The 17,419-nt window shown below is 46.4% G+C and overlaps 2 protein-coding genes, 1 long non-coding RNA gene and 1 pseudogene across 3 annotated transcripts; 1 reads left to right on the top strand and 3 right to left on the bottom strand.

Moving 5' to 3' along the window:
- The first annotated feature begins 931 nt into the window (after window positions 1-931).
- LOC120702633 lies at window positions 932-3,352 on the top strand. The gene is made up of 2 exons (XR_005686485.1): window positions 932-1,148; window positions 2,772-3,352. It is a non-coding gene; the product is annotated as an uncharacterized LOC120702633 (long non-coding RNA).
- Window positions 3,353-3,508: 156 nt separating this feature from the next.
- LOC120702632 lies at window positions 3,509-5,061 on the bottom strand. The gene is made up of 2 exons (XM_039986495.1): window positions 3,995-5,061; window positions 3,509-3,894 (listed from the first exon to the last, which is right to left on the bottom strand). Exons 1-2 carry the CDS (start codon window positions 4,411-4,413, stop codon window positions 3,684-3,686), a joined length of 630 nt encoding a protein of 209 aa, XP_039842429.1. The 5' UTR covers window positions 4,414-5,061; the 3' UTR covers window positions 3,509-3,683.
- Window positions 5,062-5,559: 498 nt separating this feature from the next.
- Window positions 5,560-8,420, bottom strand: LOC120702630 (cysteine synthase-like). Its single transcript, XM_039986493.1, has 7 exons — window positions 8,198-8,420; window positions 7,980-8,107; window positions 7,390-7,592; window positions 7,131-7,256; window positions 6,632-6,790; window positions 6,059-6,252; window positions 5,560-5,965 (listed from the first exon to the last, which is right to left on the bottom strand). Exons 1-7 carry the CDS (start codon window positions 8,300-8,302, stop codon window positions 5,840-5,842), a joined length of 1,041 nt encoding a protein of 346 aa, XP_039842427.1. The 5' UTR covers window positions 8,303-8,420; the 3' UTR covers window positions 5,560-5,839.
- A 1,934-nt stretch (window positions 8,421-10,354) lies between these two features.
- On the bottom strand, window positions 10,355-12,759 carry LOC120704965 (annotated as a pseudogene).
- Window positions 12,760-17,419: the final 4,660 nt, after the last annotated feature.

Genomic DNA, 17,419 nt, shown 5'->3' with positions numbered 1-17,419 from the left:
CCTAACCCCCTTGTCCCTCCCCATCTCGCGGCGCCCTCTCCCTCCCTCCCTCTCCTCTCCCTGCCGCCGCCCTTTCTCTGCTCTTTGCCTGCCCACCGCCGCCTCGCCTCCCCTTCTCCCTCTCCGCCTGCCTCCGTCGCCCCTCCCCGTCGCCGCCCGCTCCCGTGCCGGATCCAGATTCGGCGCGACGGCGTGCTGCTCGATAGAGGCGCAGAGCGCAGGCATGAGCGGCGGCGCGCATGGGTAGCAGGGTGCTCCCCTAGCGGCAGTAGTGCCGTGAGCTCGCCGCCAGGAGGCAGCTCGACCTCCGCCCCAAATGAGCGCAGTCACACTCGCCCACCCCACGACTCCTCTCCCAAATCGGCGTCGGGACGCTCGCCCGACCCGCGAGGCCGTGACTTCTTCTCCTCCCCGTGCCTCTTGCCAACGCGCTGCCTCCTCCTTGACCGTGAATCCTTCCACCACCCAGCTCCTCCACCCACAGCTCTCTTGTGCCTCCCCTCTCCTAAAGTTTCGCGCAATCCATCCAGTTCCTCGTGGAGGAAGTGATATAGGCAGGGATGGCGTCCGAGGAGGCGGCGGATGGATCTGCAATGGAGGCCTTCTCTCAGCAAATTTGCACGTGTAGGACCTGGTGGTTGCACAGGTGAGGCGTCGATTTACCTTCCTCACTCGGGCGCCGCTTCCTGTGGTGCTTCCCCACCTGTCTTCAGAGCTCGATGGCGACGCACTGATGATTGGTTTTGACGGACAGAAATTGGAGATGGCTCATCCTGTCGACTCCCTCTCTACTTCGCATGTTCACTGATGATTAGTATTGATGGACAGCTCACGTCTTCACTGCTGGTCGTCACAGATCATATAGAAAATACTAGATCAAGGGGGCCTCCCTGCTATTGTTGGCAGCACAAACTTCTACATCCAGGTAACTTTGATTTACCGGCATGCATTTATGTATGATCTTATGTTCATGGACTGCACTATCTGATTTATTGCCGTATTTTTGCCCTTCAATATCCTAGGCCCTTATTAGCCCAATCACGAGCACTAGGAGCTCAAGAACGCACTGGCCACCGTGGTCCCGCCCACCAACCCCATGGAGCTCACCAACCATGACCTCGAGCAGTTCCAAACCGTGCCTGCTTCAGGTGACATCCAATCTAATGTTTTCGTCCTTTTTTTTTCAATTTAATTAGAGTAGAAATTTTGTTTCTGAAATTATCATCAACTCTAATCTAGGAGTATATGTGTACATTATGATTCGCCATAATTGCCACATTTCCTCGAGACACCATAATCCATATAGCGCCTTCCGCAAAATTAGTAATTGTACCTATCCAGTTCATGATAATAAGACTGCCCAAGATGCTGGTTCAATATGGGCATAGATTTTTATTGATTAATGACCGGTTCAAGATGTCAGCTACAGCTATCAGAGAAATTATACAGTTCCTTTGGAAGATTTTTTCCTATTCTATTCATTGTCAGAGATAGCACTCAATGGACATAATTCATTTGCTGTGAGGTTGCAATGAAACAAAGAAATTGACGCTTCTACGCATTTGGGTTGGACATGCTGACATGCATAGGGAGTGTAGGTTCTTTTGCGGCATTAGCTCGCATCAATTTTGTTTATTTTGCAACTATAGATGCATGCAATTTGGTTATTTTAGATGTTAATGCTCTATTAGAATTCCTTCACATGCTGGCATTCGTAGTTTACATTTTTGGGTGAACTATTGTCCTGTAGCATTAGCACAGATAACTCACCAGTTAGGTAGTTAACAAATGATTCTACTGCTCAATAGTGTGGAGAGATAAGAAGTGAGAAGCTTGAGGGACTGTTTGTAGAGGAACCGTACTTAGATGGAACATGAACTTGAAGCAGGAAAAGCATAGAGTCCTTACTACAATGTAGGGTGACTTCTCATGGTGTTCTAATTAATTGAATATGTTGTTTGTATCAATCATTTAAGTTCTGGACATTTTTTCTAGATGACAGCTTCATGGCAAGGTCAAATAGGTTTATTCATGAAGCATGGCAAAGAATATTGATGCTTTTACAATTAGGTGTGGCTGAGCATGAGCGTCAATGTAGAGATCCTGTAGAGATTTGTTGGGTGTTTCTATAGTTGTTAGGGTTCAGTACTACTATAGTTTAACATGTCAATTGGGCCATATTGTGATTTGTTTGTGTTACAGCGATATACTTTGGTAGCACAATATAGCGTATTTTGGCTGCCACTGTAGCGTTAGACAGTATCACCTTTCAAGTTAATGTAGTGGTGGGAGAGGTGACAGATGTTTGTGGCAACTGAGATGTTTGTGGCATTCATACTTTCAAATAAGTTTATACCAGTGCAAAGTGCTGCATCCTAGCTTCTGAGTATTTATTACATCATCTTATATGTGAACAGTGAAGAGATTTGAGGGGTAAAATCATTCAAGCTACATGATTACTCTAGAACATAATCTTAATAATACTTTCGTTAACTGAGCATAATGTGACATTTTTATGAGAAGTAAAATGGATCGACAAGGCATATAACCACATGAACTCGGCTGATCAAAGTGGCTAAGCGAGATAACTTAAACAAAATGCAGTAAGAAGACACAGAAGATAGAGAAACAATCGAGTGTTACTATTTTGTTGACCTTTTTTAATTAGCAACCTGCCGGCCTGTTTTTAGAAACCATGCAAGTAGCTCATCATTTGGAAGTTGTTCTATCTACTTGACACATGCTAGACATTAAATTATTATCTTTTGTAGTGGATGATGAGTAGTGAAGCTCATGTTGATTTTGTCTCTACCAGTTGCGGCTAGCTTCTGTGTGCCCTTCGTCTCCGGCAAGAAGAGTTCGGACCTGAAGTCTGCATCAGACTTTGGCCTGCAAAGTTTGTACCATGGTGATTTGCTTTTGGTTTTAGTTAGTATTTAAAGCTGTCAGCTAGGTTGTTTGGTAGCTATGCACACTTGCTGTTGCAGGTAGATTTATGGTGCTCGGATGTGCTATAATATGGATGCTCCAAATGCCGGACCGACACCTGATGGTAGGATAGATTGGTGCTCAGATGTAACCATGGTGATTGGATGTACTATGATGTTGATGATTGAGATGCTGGATAGACACCCGATGGATAGGATAGCTTCATGCTCGAATGTATTGTAATATTTTGTATTTAGATGCCAGAAAGACACCTGATGGCTAGGATAGCTTTTCGTGCTCAAATGTGCTGTAATATTTATGATTCAAATGCTAGATAGATAGTTAACATGATGATGATGTGTTTGCTACGCGATATGGTACCTTCGTATTGAATTCATCTTATACCATGTATATAGTTTAATTATTACTTTTTATTATCTTATATTTATATATATTTGATTGTTCAAACGGCAGGGCGCGCATCACGCGCCGAATGTTCTAGCAGTGCATAAAAAGATCGTTGCATTGCCAGTATCCACTCTGAATTTGACATGCATACTTCATGCCAGAACCTCTGCTGCCTCAACACCATTGCTGTACCAGGAGAACGTTAGCCTTGCACCCTGCATTTCTGCACACGTGAAACCACTCATCGCGCCCGCCCTAAAACACCTCACTTTACATAGCGCCCAAGAGGCCATTTACACAGGCGACATCGTGCCATTTCGGCTTGGACATTGCATTTTTCTCTTTTATCAGCAGCAGGGGAAGCACGAGAACAAGCCGCCCTTTCCTGCCTCCGGCTCCGGAGCTTCCTCCCTCTTGCTGCTTGGCTGCCTCTTCGTCTCCTCTTCCGCTTGTGCTGCAGCTGGCGCCGCCTCGGCTGGTTCCATTGGCGCCGCTGCCTCGGGCGGCTCCTCCTCCTGCTGAGTCCTCTTGGAGTAGTTCCTCTTGTCCTCTATCAAGCTGCACGATCAGGTTTCGTTCATCAGCCGAGAAGAATCTAGCTTTGAAACGAAGCACGTCTGTATTACACGATAATAATGGGATGGCGAGATGTGCGTACTTTGGGAAAGCGAAGGAGTAGTTGCCCTTCATGGTGTTTTCAGGGAGCTCCGGGATGCTGTCGAAGGGCGGCGAGATCACGGGGGCCGCCTTGGCGTCGGCGTCGACGACGCTGGTGCGCGGTGGCGAGGCGACCATGCTGGAGCGCGGCGGCGTGGCGATGTCCATGAGCTCCGGGTGCGCCAGGAAGAAGCCGGTGAAGTCGCTGGATGGCGCGACCTGGAGCCCAAACACCGACTCCGTGGACATCATGCTCCAGTCCTTGTTGGGCTCCGACGCGTCGTCCCGCTCGAACACCGCCGCGGGGATCCTGTCCGGGTCGGCCACCGCCGTCCCGGCGCAGTCCAGCGACGGGTCCCGGTCCATCAGCTGCGTCCGAGGCGGCGAGGCGGCCGCGCCACCCTCGCGCTCGATCGACATGGCCGCCGCCGCCTCCGAGGGTTGGTGACCGGACGAGGCGCTCTCCTCGGCCGCCGTGCCGCTGGCGTTCTGCTTGTCGCGGAGCTCGGCGTCGGCGATGTCCTGTCCTACAGGGGCAACGCCATGCGCGCGCGGGCCGCCGCCGCTGCTCCCCGATCTCCGCGCGACCAGCACGCGGCCGCAGCTCCTGTCGGACGACGCCGCCGCCAAATCCTCGGTCGCAGCCGGCCCGAACGCTATTTTTGCACCGCCAGCACAGCCGTCCGACCGGCCTCGGACGGCTGGGATCTTCCCGCGCGGCAAACGCGGCGGCCTTGGCCAGCCTCCGGCGGCGAGCTTAGGGACGGCAAGGACCACACGCACGCGCGCGGGTCGTCGCCGACCAGACGGCCAGCCTGTTTCCTCGCCGCGCCGCCGCCGGGAACGCGCGCACGGAGCTGCGGCGGCTCGGGTCCGACGCTCTCTCGTGGCCTGGCCTGGTTTTTCTGCTTTGGATGCAATGGCAGCTCGGCCCTGCGCGCCGCGCCGGCGAATAAATAAGGCGGCAAGCTAGGGAAGGAGGTAGATCGGCGCGTGCAGGGAGGTGCCGCGCCCAGATTAGGAGGAACGGGGGCGCTTAATATGGCGGGTACGGCGTGGCGTGTCAACTCTGGCTGGCAGCTGTTACGACGGGCGCGGCGGCGCTGGCCGGGTTAGTTGGCGACAGGGCGGCGGCGGACGACGGCGACGACGGCGACGACGACGGGCAGGTGGCGCGCGCGCGCGGCAGCGCCTCGTTTTGGCTCTCGTGACAGCGGGAACACGACGGCGCGCCGCTGGCGCTGCACGAACCAGGAGCGGACCAAAATTATAGGGCACGGATCCAGAGTAAATAAATAGGAGTACTGTATGAGGATAAAAATACATAGCACATTGGTTTATTTTTTCCCCACTCACTCTGATTCAAAATACATACTAGGTTTACCATAAAAATACTTCCACAGCATTTGTTACATGTCGTTGCAATGTCATATTTTCTTAGAAATCGTTGCTGAAAGCTCCAGCTTCTTCATCTTGTACCATGCAGCCATGTCCTAAACAATGTGTATTTTGAACTTGAGGGAGTGAAAAACAAAAGTGCCAGCATATCAATTTGGAGAAAGTTTGTTGGATATATTAACATGTAGCCTGGACGATAGACAGTTTGTGCTTAGAAAATGATACCATCAAACATTTTGAAATAAACCTGGGACACGTTACTTGGCCAATTGGTTCTCCAGTTAGTTCATACAAATTTCTTGAATATAAATTCCATTGCAAAATTACACAATTCATTGTGGTATCACCATATATGAGCTACTAGTACATATACCAGATGCCGATCGGGTGGTTGTCAGCCGCTACGTGGAACTTTGGAAGACAGCTCTCTTCTGAATAAGTGATGAGATCAGAATGTCATTGCAATACACTCCTCTCTCACATCTGCAAATAGGTCAGAGTTCATGTATCTCTCTCCCCCGCTGGGAAACACGGTGACAATCATCTTTCCCTTGTTTTCTTCCCTCGACGCGACCTGAAGACACATTAATTTGAAGGTTTACTGATAAATTTCTGAATGGATGATAAAAATTATTAGAAGAGCCTTTAGTTATAATATACTGCGAACCTTCAAGCAAGCTGCCAAGTTAGCTCCAGAAGATATGCCCACAAGGAGGCCCTCTTCCTTGGCCAGCCTCCTTGCATTCACCATCGCCTCCTCAGTGGTCACCGTGACAGCCTCATCAATAACCGAGGTGTCCAGTACTTCAGGTATAAATCCTGGCCCTATGCCCTGGATTTTATGTTTGCCAGGTTCTCCACCTGAAGTATACCAATACTGTGTCAATATGTCATTGCCAATCAATGTGCAAATTTTATTGCTACTGTTCATTGTAGAAAACATCATCCTGTGCTCGTCCAAACAAAACATGCTCCACAGTCTAGACATATATATACAGCTTGGGGCATGTAAGTCTAGCACACATCTGAAAAACTTGATGGACATCAATAAGGGACAACTATACTGCAAAGTAAAATATTTCTAGGCAAACATTAGCTACTTGATGGAATACTTTCTGGGAACACAGAAACACTCATCAATGATAAATTCTTCTATGTCTATCAAACTTCCTATAAAGACCACAATCATGAGTTCTAAAGATCATATTCAACTAACTGGTGTTTCTGAATGGTGCATTACCTGAAACAACTGGACTCTCTGTAGGCTCAACACAGATGATCCTGATACCTGGGTTTTGCATCTTCAGATACTTTCCAACACCAGATACCGTACCTCCTGAGCCAGAACCAGCTACAAATATGTCCACCTTGCCAGCAGTGTCCTTCCAAATCTCAGGTCCTGCATATCAGAAATGTAAATAACAGGCAGTATATTATAACAGCATGTAGAAACAGCACAGTGGAGCTGTACTAGTTCTAGCAATGCTTTGGTTTCTGAAGTGAAAGATCAATGACAATTAGGGTCTCTAAAAATGACACAGGCAATAAGGTTTATGATGTAATGATATTTGCATTATTATGATGTGAGCAGGAAAGAATTGAAATATGTGCTTAGCACCATCTTGTAAGTTGAAACATAAAAAAGTATCAGTTTTTCAGAAAAGAAGGAATTAGTATGTATAAGCTAAAAACTTTGAAATAAAAACATCATATACAGGCTCATTCATCAGTAACCATACCAGTCCACCTAATGTGTGCTTCAGGATTTGCTTTGTTCGAGAATTGATCAAGAACATGTACATTGGGCAATTCTTTTTTGAGCTGTTCAACCTTCTCATTTATGCCCGGAAATCCAAGGGCTGGATCTGCACATGTCACCCAAGGGTAGAAGGTCACCATACAAGTCCACTGAATTTACACTGCCACTAAGAATTTAAACAGAATCCAAAAAAAAAAGACAAGCAAGGTGATGCCAAAGATTCCTAGAGCTCATCTTACCAGTCAAGTATAACTCAGCACCCATGTATCTCAACAGGATCTGCTTATCAAGTGAATATTGACCCGGCATAACTGCAACGAACCTATAGCCTTTGCGAAGAGCAATGAGGACAATTCCTAACCCCAAGTTGCCGCTTGTTGGCTCGACCAGTGTTGTGACCCCAGGTGAAATCAATCCCCTCTCCTCTGCATCTTCTATCATTCTTCAGAAGAAAACAGAAGTGTTAATGTGCAGCCTGCCAGCCTGTGCTAGTACAATTGTATAGGAACAATAACTGTAGTTTAGTTAGGTGCAGCATGGATCCAGATTCTGGTAGTAAAAACTAGGACCATGATTCCATGAAGTGGGCATGTGATTGCAATAAAATGCAGGCAATACATGTCTGAACTTGGGAGACATGTGCAGGACACACACAAGATTGTCCGTTGACTTTGTGTCTCCTCTCAGTTTGCTCTCTTTCAGCTAAAAATTAAATCAGATGATCCAGAAACAGTAGGGTAACAGAGACTGGTCAGAGTTCCATATCCACTCCCTAGCCAATTGAGTCAAAAAAACGGGGGGGGGGGGGGGGGGGGGGGGGGGAGCAGACCTCAAAGCGCTGCGGTCCTTGACGGAGCAGAGGGGCTGGTACGCCTCGACCTTGCCGACGATCCGGGCATCTACCCCGTCCTTGTCTGTGATTCGCTTGAGCTCGATCAGAGGCGTCCATCCGATGAGCTGAAGAAAGCGTTGCACATGAATCCGAAAGAGCAGAGTGGAGACGGAAGCGACAGAGAATGAGGAGAAGATAAGGGGCAGGGTCTTGACCTGTGTGACGTCAGAGGCGATGTGTTCGCGCTCCCCTTCGCTGGATGACGAAGACGGGTTCAGCAGGGAGGGAATACCTCTCCTCCCAGCCTCCTCTCCCGCCATGGATGCTGCTTCCACTCTCGTGCTTCTTCTACGACGGGGAATGGAGGTCCTCTTGCGGGCAGTCAGCAAAGACTGAAGACGGCAAGCTGCAGAGGAATACCGTTTTGTAGCTGCACTCCACTCTGACCATGACTACTTGCACTATTCTTGTTTCTTCGAGGATACGGTATTATACGGTTCACCAGTGTCCATGTCGTATAATAAATTTGAAAATTATTTTTTGGATTGGAGGTTTGCGATTGGTTGGTAGCGAGTCTCAGTACGAGTATGCGACGGGTTCGTGACTGTCTGACTAATTGTTTATCCAGTAAAGCATGTCTAGTTGTGCATAACCATTTGGCAACATGTCCAGGGCAGCCATACTTTGATGAGATCTGACTTCGCTAGAACCAAGGAGAAAGACCTCGGGAGAAGAGATGAAGGGTCAGAAGTAGTGGTATGCCTGCTTAACTGTGTCACATAATCTGCGCCTGCAATACATTGTGCTATCAGCAACACGTGGTTTACTGAGACCCTTTACACAAAAGATACAACTGTTCTGATCAACTGAGGAAATCAAAATGTCATTTTCCAACAAAAAAATAAATCAAAATGCCATGGCAATACACTCCTCACTTACATCTGCATACAGGTTGGAGTTCATGTATCTTCCTATCATTCTTCATAAGAAAAAAAAACAGAAGTTTGTGGTAGCACATAAATCGGTACAGTTTAGGAAAAAAAAAGGTACACAATAAATCCAGGTACTGCTAGTAGCATCACGACAAATTAAATGACCTGCAATTGCATGGGAGCAATGCAGGTCACACCTGTGTGAAACTCTGAACTTGGGTCCCTCACGGAATTCGACATACAATTCGCAAACTTTTCAGAATTTGATATCGTGCTTGCGAATTGTTTCATTTTGGACGTTTCTCATCTTTTTTCTTCAATTTCTCTCTTTTCTCTTTTCAATTTTTTCACCAGGCCTGAGATGGATGTGTTCGCTCGAGGGATAAGGCTAGGGGTAGGAACGTGTTTTCCTATGGCATGGTGAATAAAAGGAAAATATAAAAGAGAGAAAATGGAGAAAAAGGATGAGAAACATCTGAAATAAAACAATTTGCAAGCACCGTGTCAAATTCTAAAAGGTTTACGAATTAGGTGTCAAATTTCATAAGGCGAGCAGATTAAACCCCAAATGCTAAAATTTCTCGATCCAAACCAAGGTGTTGAGTGCAAAACATCCAGGCGAAGGATGCAGGCGCGGGGCGGAGGTCGACGGCGTTTGCACCAGGAAAAAAAGGGTGCAGAATGCACGGGGATGGCCCGACAACGCCGGGTCAACATGACGGGGGCCAGAGGATGTGAGGGCAGGCCGCCGGTGGTAGCCTGGTAAGCGGGTGCAAGCGGCGCCACTACAAGGCGCGACCAAAGCAGAAACGAGGATGAAGATGAAAAAAATGCTCTGACGGTTAGGATTGGACGCCTAAAAAAAGGGAAAAAAAGGGTTTTGTAGGATTTTGTAACAAACTAACAATCATTTAGAATTTTAGAAAAAAAATGATAGTCGTCCATCCGATAGAATTGTATGTTGGTCAAGATAGAAAGTACAAAGTACCTAGACTAAAGTATCTGGTGGTACAAAATATGGGATCAAGTACCAAAATGAGTGGGGACCGGATACTAATTTAATTTAATTATCCATATATCATCAAGGGTTAGGAAAAATTTATGGAAAAGTACCTGAAAGTACCCTCTGGTACATTACAATCATTGTAACATAGCTCATATATTTTTTCCCCAAAGGTCCACTTGATCAGTGGCGAGTTGCAAACCGAGCGAAATGAAATGTTCAGGCCCCATGTAGAACACCAGGCGGTTGTAAATTGCCCACTTGTTTATTTGTTCAATACGACGGGAGATTTGGTATTTCTTCGAATGTTCCGAGTTTTGGCATTTGAGGGAAATTAATACGTATTGTGTCATATTGCTCAAACAATAATGATTGTCCATGAATTTATATTTCTTTGCTGAAAGTTCCATGGCAATCTGCAGAAGTAGAAAGCAAACAACACGCCCAACCACGCCAATTAATCTTTCCTGCAAATGGAATGTGCTTAGCAGTCTAGAATCTTGATCCAACAACTCCTGAACCATGCCGTACCAACCCTAGATGGCACACAAGCACTGTGGTTAGAAGGTCATGCCGATGCATTCCTCTCTTACAGCTGCAAAGAGGTCAGAGTTCGTGTATCTTTCGCCACCACTTGGGAACACGGTCACAATCATCTTCCCTTTGTTCTCTTCTCTTGATGCCACCTAAAGTTTCATTAGAAGGTAAGGTAAGCAAACATGAGAAAGAAATGGAGGTAGAATCCGGTCAGAAGAATTAGAGTAATGGGGGTAGAATCTGGTCAGAAGAATAGGAGTTTGCAATAGCTCAAACCTTCAGGCAAGCTGCCAAATTTGCTCCAGATGATATTGTTAGAGTATATTAGGGATATCTCTATATTAGGTAGATTATGATTGTATTCGTATCCTACCAGATCTGTAGAAGAGGCTTCTTGCCCTCCAAGTCATGTACAATCCATCCATTACAATCCAAGGCTCAGGCTAATACAATCCATCCATTACACCAATTCTATCCCTCCTACATGGTATCAGAGCCCTCTTCCCTTGCCAATCTTCTTGCATTCTCCATTGCATCTTCTGTGGTTACTGTAATTACCTCATCAATGAGTGAGGTGTCTAAGTTCTTGGGTACAAATCCCGGGCTAAGTCCCTGAATTTTATGTTGAGAAGGTTCGCCACCTATGAAAAAAATCTGCATTGTTATTATGAAAGCAGTCACCTCCTATTGTCAATTATTTATGTTAGCACTTGCCACTTTGTATATTTCTACAATTGTTTCTTAGAGCATTTGATCATTCGATGTAGTGTACATGATTTTTAGATTACCCTTTACCTGAAATAACTGGACTCTCAGCAGGCTCAACACAAATGACCCTCACAGCTGGGTTCTTCATCTTCAAGTATTTGCCAACACCAAAAACAGTACCTCCGGTGCCGGAACCGGCTACAAAGATGTCGACTTTGCCAGCCGTATCCTTCCAAATCTCAGGTCCTAGGTAGGGATGGTCATACACAATACATTACGAAACACAGAAGAGACCCTGATCCCTATGTTTCATTCAGATAAGATCAATTTTTATAAGGATAGGTACCAGTCCATGTAAAATGTGCTTCAGGATTTGCTGGATTTGCTAACTGATCAAGAGCATGCAGATTAGGTAAATCTTTCTTGAGCTGCTCCATTTTTTCAAATTGTCCTTGAAAGCCAAGTGCAGGATCTGAAACAAGCAGACAGCAGTGTGTTTAACATTAGAGTTAATACAGAGCGATCCCTGCAAATGCAAAACTAAACAAGAAGCAGTGAACATGTCTCTCGAGTTTATCCTCACCAGTTAAGACCACGTCGGCTCCCAGATACCTCAGCAACATCTGCTTGTCAAGTGAAGACTCAGCAGGCATGACTGCAACGAACCTGTAACCTCTGATCAAAGCGATGTACGCCAGACCTATTCCCATATTGCCGCTGGTGGGCTCGACCAATGTCGTGGTGCCAGGTGAGATCAGCCCTTTCTTCTCTGCGTCCTCAATCATCCTGCGACGAAACACCGCAGCGCGGCCGGTCAATTGCGTTAGGATCATATCAGAGTCTGGAATTGTTAACTTGAACATGGTATGGATTCAAAAGCCTAGACAGAACCTGAGAGCGCCGCGATCCTTGATGGAGCAGAACGGGTGGTACCACTCCAGCTTGCCAACAATCCGGGCATTGACCTTGTCCTTCTCGGCAATTCTCTTCAGTTATATCAGTGGCGTCCATCCTACAAGCTGAAGTGACAGTGGGCTTAAGCCCTTAAGGTTATGGCATGGCTATGGGGTAATGGAAGAACAAGATGCTGATGAAGTTGACAGTGTTCCTATGGCTACATGGCTGGCATTCCAGAACAGATTAAAAATGGATGCTCTATTAAAAGGAAAAAGTGGAAATGAAATTATAGATGCAGATTGTGTTGAGTGCCTTAAGATGTAAACCATATTTCTTTCAGTATGTGTAACACCCGTATTTTCAAATTAGGAGCCTAAATAAATTTAATTAGGTTTGTTAAAGGTTCGATAAGGTTTTATTTAATTCCTTCTTGAATTTAGAGCATTTGTCGGGAATTAAATAAATTATTTATCCATAAAATAAATATAAGGAAAATAGGTGTGTGCATTTCATGCTGGTTTGCATCTTTATTTGCTTGTTGTTCAACTTAAATTCAAATCTTTGAGTTTGAATTTGAATTGAAAGTGTTAGAATTGCTTTAGAAAAATACAAAACCTTTCCCTTTACCTATTTCCAGCTCGGCCCACCACTTTCTTTTCCTTTTCTCTCGCCGCAGCCCAGGAAACCCGCGCCGGCCCATCTCGCGGCCCAGCCCGTTCCGCGCTTTCTTTCTCTCCTTTCTCACCGACGTGTGGGTCCCGCCCGTCGGGTCCTCCGTCTTCCCCGCGTCGTACCCAGGAAGGACTCAGAGTCCGACCCGAGTCCGAGCGCCGCCGTGCGCCCCCCCCGACTCGGCGCGGCCCGCACGCCAAGGCCCAGCCCCGGCCTATAAAAGCAGCACCCCGCGACCCCTTGAACCCCCATCGAACCGAAGCCGCCGCCTTCGCAAAACCCTAGCTCGCGTCGCCGCCACCTCGAGCTCGGGAGCCGCCGCCACTGTCATAACGCTCCACCGCCGCTCCACGACGATTTCACTGCCCCAAAGCTTCTTCGTGGTGTGAGGAATCTCTCCGACCCCTTCTCCCTCCCTCTCGCTCTGTTTCCGCCCGGGAAAGCTCTCCGGCGCCGCCAATCAGCCATGCGCCGTAGCGAGCTCTGCTCCGCCCGCCTCAGTTAGCGCAACTACCCTAGATCGATTTCCCGTGCCGCGCGCATGCTCCCAGTGCCAGCCGCGCTCGAATCCGAGCCCCGGACGGCCGTTCCGGCCAAGTCCGGCCATCCCGCCGCTGCAGGCCGCCGCTCGTCACGCCGACGGCTGTCCAGCGCCGCCGCTGCCCGCTCCGATCCTCCATAACCATCGGATCTGAAATCAACGGATCAGATTAGATTCAATCTAAGTCAACCCAGCCATGACCGGTCAACCATGCCGTTTTTGCTAAAGAGCCCTCCAGTTTTTCCAAAATTAACCTCCCGTCCATTGCTGTTGAAAAGTATTTATGAAAAAGCCCTTTTCTTTTGTGATCTAGCCCCTGTGTATAAGGTTTAAATGCGTTTTAGCCCTTAGAACTTGTTTTAGCCATAACTTTCTCATTTTAGATCCGTTTTCGATGATCTTTATGCTCACGCGATCATTACAATGAGTAGTATAGTTTAGTAACCTCTTTTTGTACTGTTTATGTTGTCTGGTATACTGTTTCTTATTGTTTGTACTTGTTTATTTGTATGTGCGTGTTCAGTGCGATAGACGATCAGCAGTTCGAGGAGCAGCAGCAAGATCAAGACTTTGGAGGACCGGACCAGCAGCAGTTTGAGGAAGGCAAGTGGATCTTTGACTAGGTTTTTGACCCCATGAAATCACCAAATTAATCACATTTACTTTTATGTTCTTGCATGTGTCTATAATATGATGGGAACCGAGTTAAGGACATGCCTAGTATTGTTTACCTTATTCCTTGATCAACTTGGGTTTATTTTCATGTTGGGTAGCTATGCTAGTTGCTTTACCTTGGATATGGGTGGATAATATTACAAATGCTATACTTGTTACTTCATGTTCATGATGGCTTAATTTTGTAATCAAGATCATATGTGGTAATTGGAACATGAAGAACCACCCAAGAAAACCGTACAACCACAATATCATATGGCTCTGGTCTTGGCTGATTAATTAGAAACTCTAGCTTGTGACAATCTTACCGAAAGGGCAAGAGGGGACGCCTTGATGGGATATAGCTCAGTCCTCTTGGGGCAATTGGTATTGTTTTATGATCCTTTGGCAAGGTATCACCTCATTAGGGCAGTGTTATGACCACTTTGGCTTGAAACCTTAGCGGGTTGTTATAGGTTAGGGAATCTTTGTAAAGGCCTCGTAGCGTCCCTATGCAGTCATACCTAAGGAAGTGTGATATGGTGCTTGGCCCGCACTTGCATGGTTGGGTTTAAAGTTCTTTGGAGCTTTTACGCGAATTGTGGTGAAAGTGTACAACCTCTGCAGAGTGTAAAACTAACCGGTTAGCCGTGCTCACGGTCAAGAGCGGCTTGGACCCTCACATGATAATTGAACTTGAAGTTGATATAAATCGATGCTTCTATTTATGGTTATTGTTGTTTATCTTTATATATGCTTATCTTATGGGTTTAATGGTATATACTTATATCTAGATAATGTTTGCTAATAAAATATGATCAACTAAAATTGCTGGGTGCAGTTAAACCGTGTCAGCTATTCCTTGAACTAGCCTTGCATGTATTATAGTTGTTTCCCTACCACTTGTTGAGTACCAACCATAAGTGTACTCACCCTTGCATACTTGCTGCTCAGACCGTAATAACAACTGCCCGGAGTTTCCAGAAGACTTCGATGATTTCTAGGCGTATGTCTCCCAGTCATCTGCCTGTGCTGAAGAAGATTCCACTGCTACTCTGTAGACGTTTATTTATTTGTTTAAGACATTTGATTTTGTAATAAAGTCTTTAATACTCTCCTTATACTTGCACTAGTTGTGATATTCACTTTATGGTTAATCATATGTGTCTAAATTGATCCTGGCGCACATATGAGATGCATTCGGTTTGCCTTCATAAACCGGGTGTGACAATATGTGATGACTCATTTCACCCGGGTAAGCTTCAAGGAGGAAATGGGCTGCTGGTAACCCCAGTGCTAAACCTATAATGCTTTCTGGAAGGCCATTTCTATATGTCATTTGTGCACCGCTGTAACACCCGGTTTATAAAAGGACATAAACCGAGCAATCATATACGTGCCAGGATCAAGTCACATGTATATACAACAGAATGAACAGTATATCATAGCACATATCACGTAAAAAGATATAATAAAGCGAATACGAATATTATTTATTACATTAATGACAAAAATGTCTGATACAATGGAAGCGAAGTACAAATACGATAAAAGTTCTCCGAAGCTGAGCAGGGCGCCACAGGGACGTCGACTGGGAGACAAATGCCTAGAAGTCCTCGTAGTCCTGGTAGCGCTGAGCGAACTCCCTCGTGTCGGCAGGAACTGAGCAGCAGTAGAGTATCCAAGAGGAAAAAGTAGAGAAGAGGCAAGAGTGAGTACACAACTTGTACTCAACAAGTATAACACAAACTATGAGGCTCTAGGGTTGGCTGACTCAACTGCATTAGCTTTTAAGTCTTGGCAAAGTTTTATTAAAGCTATTTACTACATGTGGATGAAATACCTTAAACCCAATTACATAGTAATTAATCAGAATTAATCATGTTACTACTGAGAACCAAACCAAAACCACCAAGGTAACCCCGAGAGGCACCTCCCTCGTCGGAAGGAGACAACCCCACTAATCAAAAGGAGGATCTGGGCCGCTCATAACCGTGAGCACGGCTAGTATACCAGTTTTACACTCTGCAGAGGTTGCATATCTTTACCCACAAGTCGTGAGCTATGCCAGTTGTTCATCACATTTCCTTAGGTGAGATGACTAGCAAACTCACTACGAGGCCTTTACAAAGAATCTCGTTGGTAAGGAGTAACCGCGAGGGTGGATCGGCGACTATGGAGCAGGTCTAGTGGGCGTCAAGACACAGGTACGCAGACCAAGCACAGACGAGGCCACTCAGTACGAGGGCCATAGAAGCTTACCGCCCCTGCCCCGCAGGTAAGTTACTCCAAACCAAAAAGACCTAATTATTACGCCAAGACCGTCCCATTCCAGTCTTGTGGTAGCGCTGTTGTCCCAGGTTGTCGCTCTATGAACCGGTCCTTATGGAGAGTGGCCAACCCAGCAGTAAGCACCGTGCTGGCCCCCTAAACCATGTTTCTAACAAAACCAAATTTATAACGAGACGTGAGCCACTCAAGCCACACAGAGGGCCACTCTCAGAATTAAGTTGCATATACCATTAATCAAATTAATTAAAAAGGACCAAGTGTGTTATAGCGCGACACCTAGCACAACTAACCAAAATGCAACCCAAAGGATATATATAAAGGATATAAAGTGGCTAGGAAATCCTTATAGGCATGCAGTATTAAAATGCAGTATGAAAATGTATTTAAAAGTGATAGGTTGTTCATGTTATACTTGCCTTCCTCGTACTGCTCCTGTTGCTGCTCAAACTGGTCAGAAGACGGCTGCTCCGGGTACTGGTACTGGGGCTCCTCCGGTAGCTCCACCTCTACTCACGAACACATGGCAAAAAACAAGGCACAACATAAACATACATGCAAACAAATGCTAACACTAAGAAACAGTACATTAATACATAAAAACAACACACTAAACTACTCTAGAACTATTCTACGCGCTACAACAATCGCGAGGATATAAAGAACACTTAAAACGGAGTTAAAACGCATAATCTAGGCTAAAAACAAGTTCTAGGGGCTTATCTGCGAGAAAAACTGGGTTCCAGGGGGTTTTCTGCAAAAACCAAGGGTCTAAACGTAATTAATGGTTAGATCTAAGGGCTAGCATGCAAAAACTCAACGTTTGGACTGTGGGCGCTATTTCCAGGAAGTTCAGGGGGCTGCGTGCTAAAAACAGGACTTGGTTGGAAATATTTTTGAACGCGCAGGGACTGCGGGTTTATTTAAAAGAAACCCAGGGCCTCTTTAGCAAAACTACCAGGCCGAAGGGGTACGCGCGGTTTTCGGCCGTTGGATCTAGATCTGATGGCTTGGATCTAAACGGCTTGGGTTCTAATCGCGGCCGTTGAACTAAGATCGGACGGATCGGGTCAAAGGGGACGCGGGGGCGGCGGAGCTGGTCGCCGGAGTCGTGCTCCGCGGCGGCGCTGCGCCGGAGATGTCCATTCTCGGCCTTCCCAGGGTCAAAAAGGCCGAGATCTGGGTCGGGAGGGGACTACGCGAC

This window comes from Panicum virgatum, chromosome 4K (assembly GCF_016808335.1).
Source record: "Panicum virgatum strain AP13 chromosome 4K, P.virgatum_v5, whole genome shotgun sequence".
Taxonomy (NCBI): Eukaryota; Viridiplantae; Streptophyta; class Magnoliopsida; order Poales; family Poaceae; genus Panicum; species Panicum virgatum.
The sequence above is the reverse complement of the archived record's forward strand: the minus strand, read 5'-3'. Positions and strand labels throughout refer to the sequence as shown.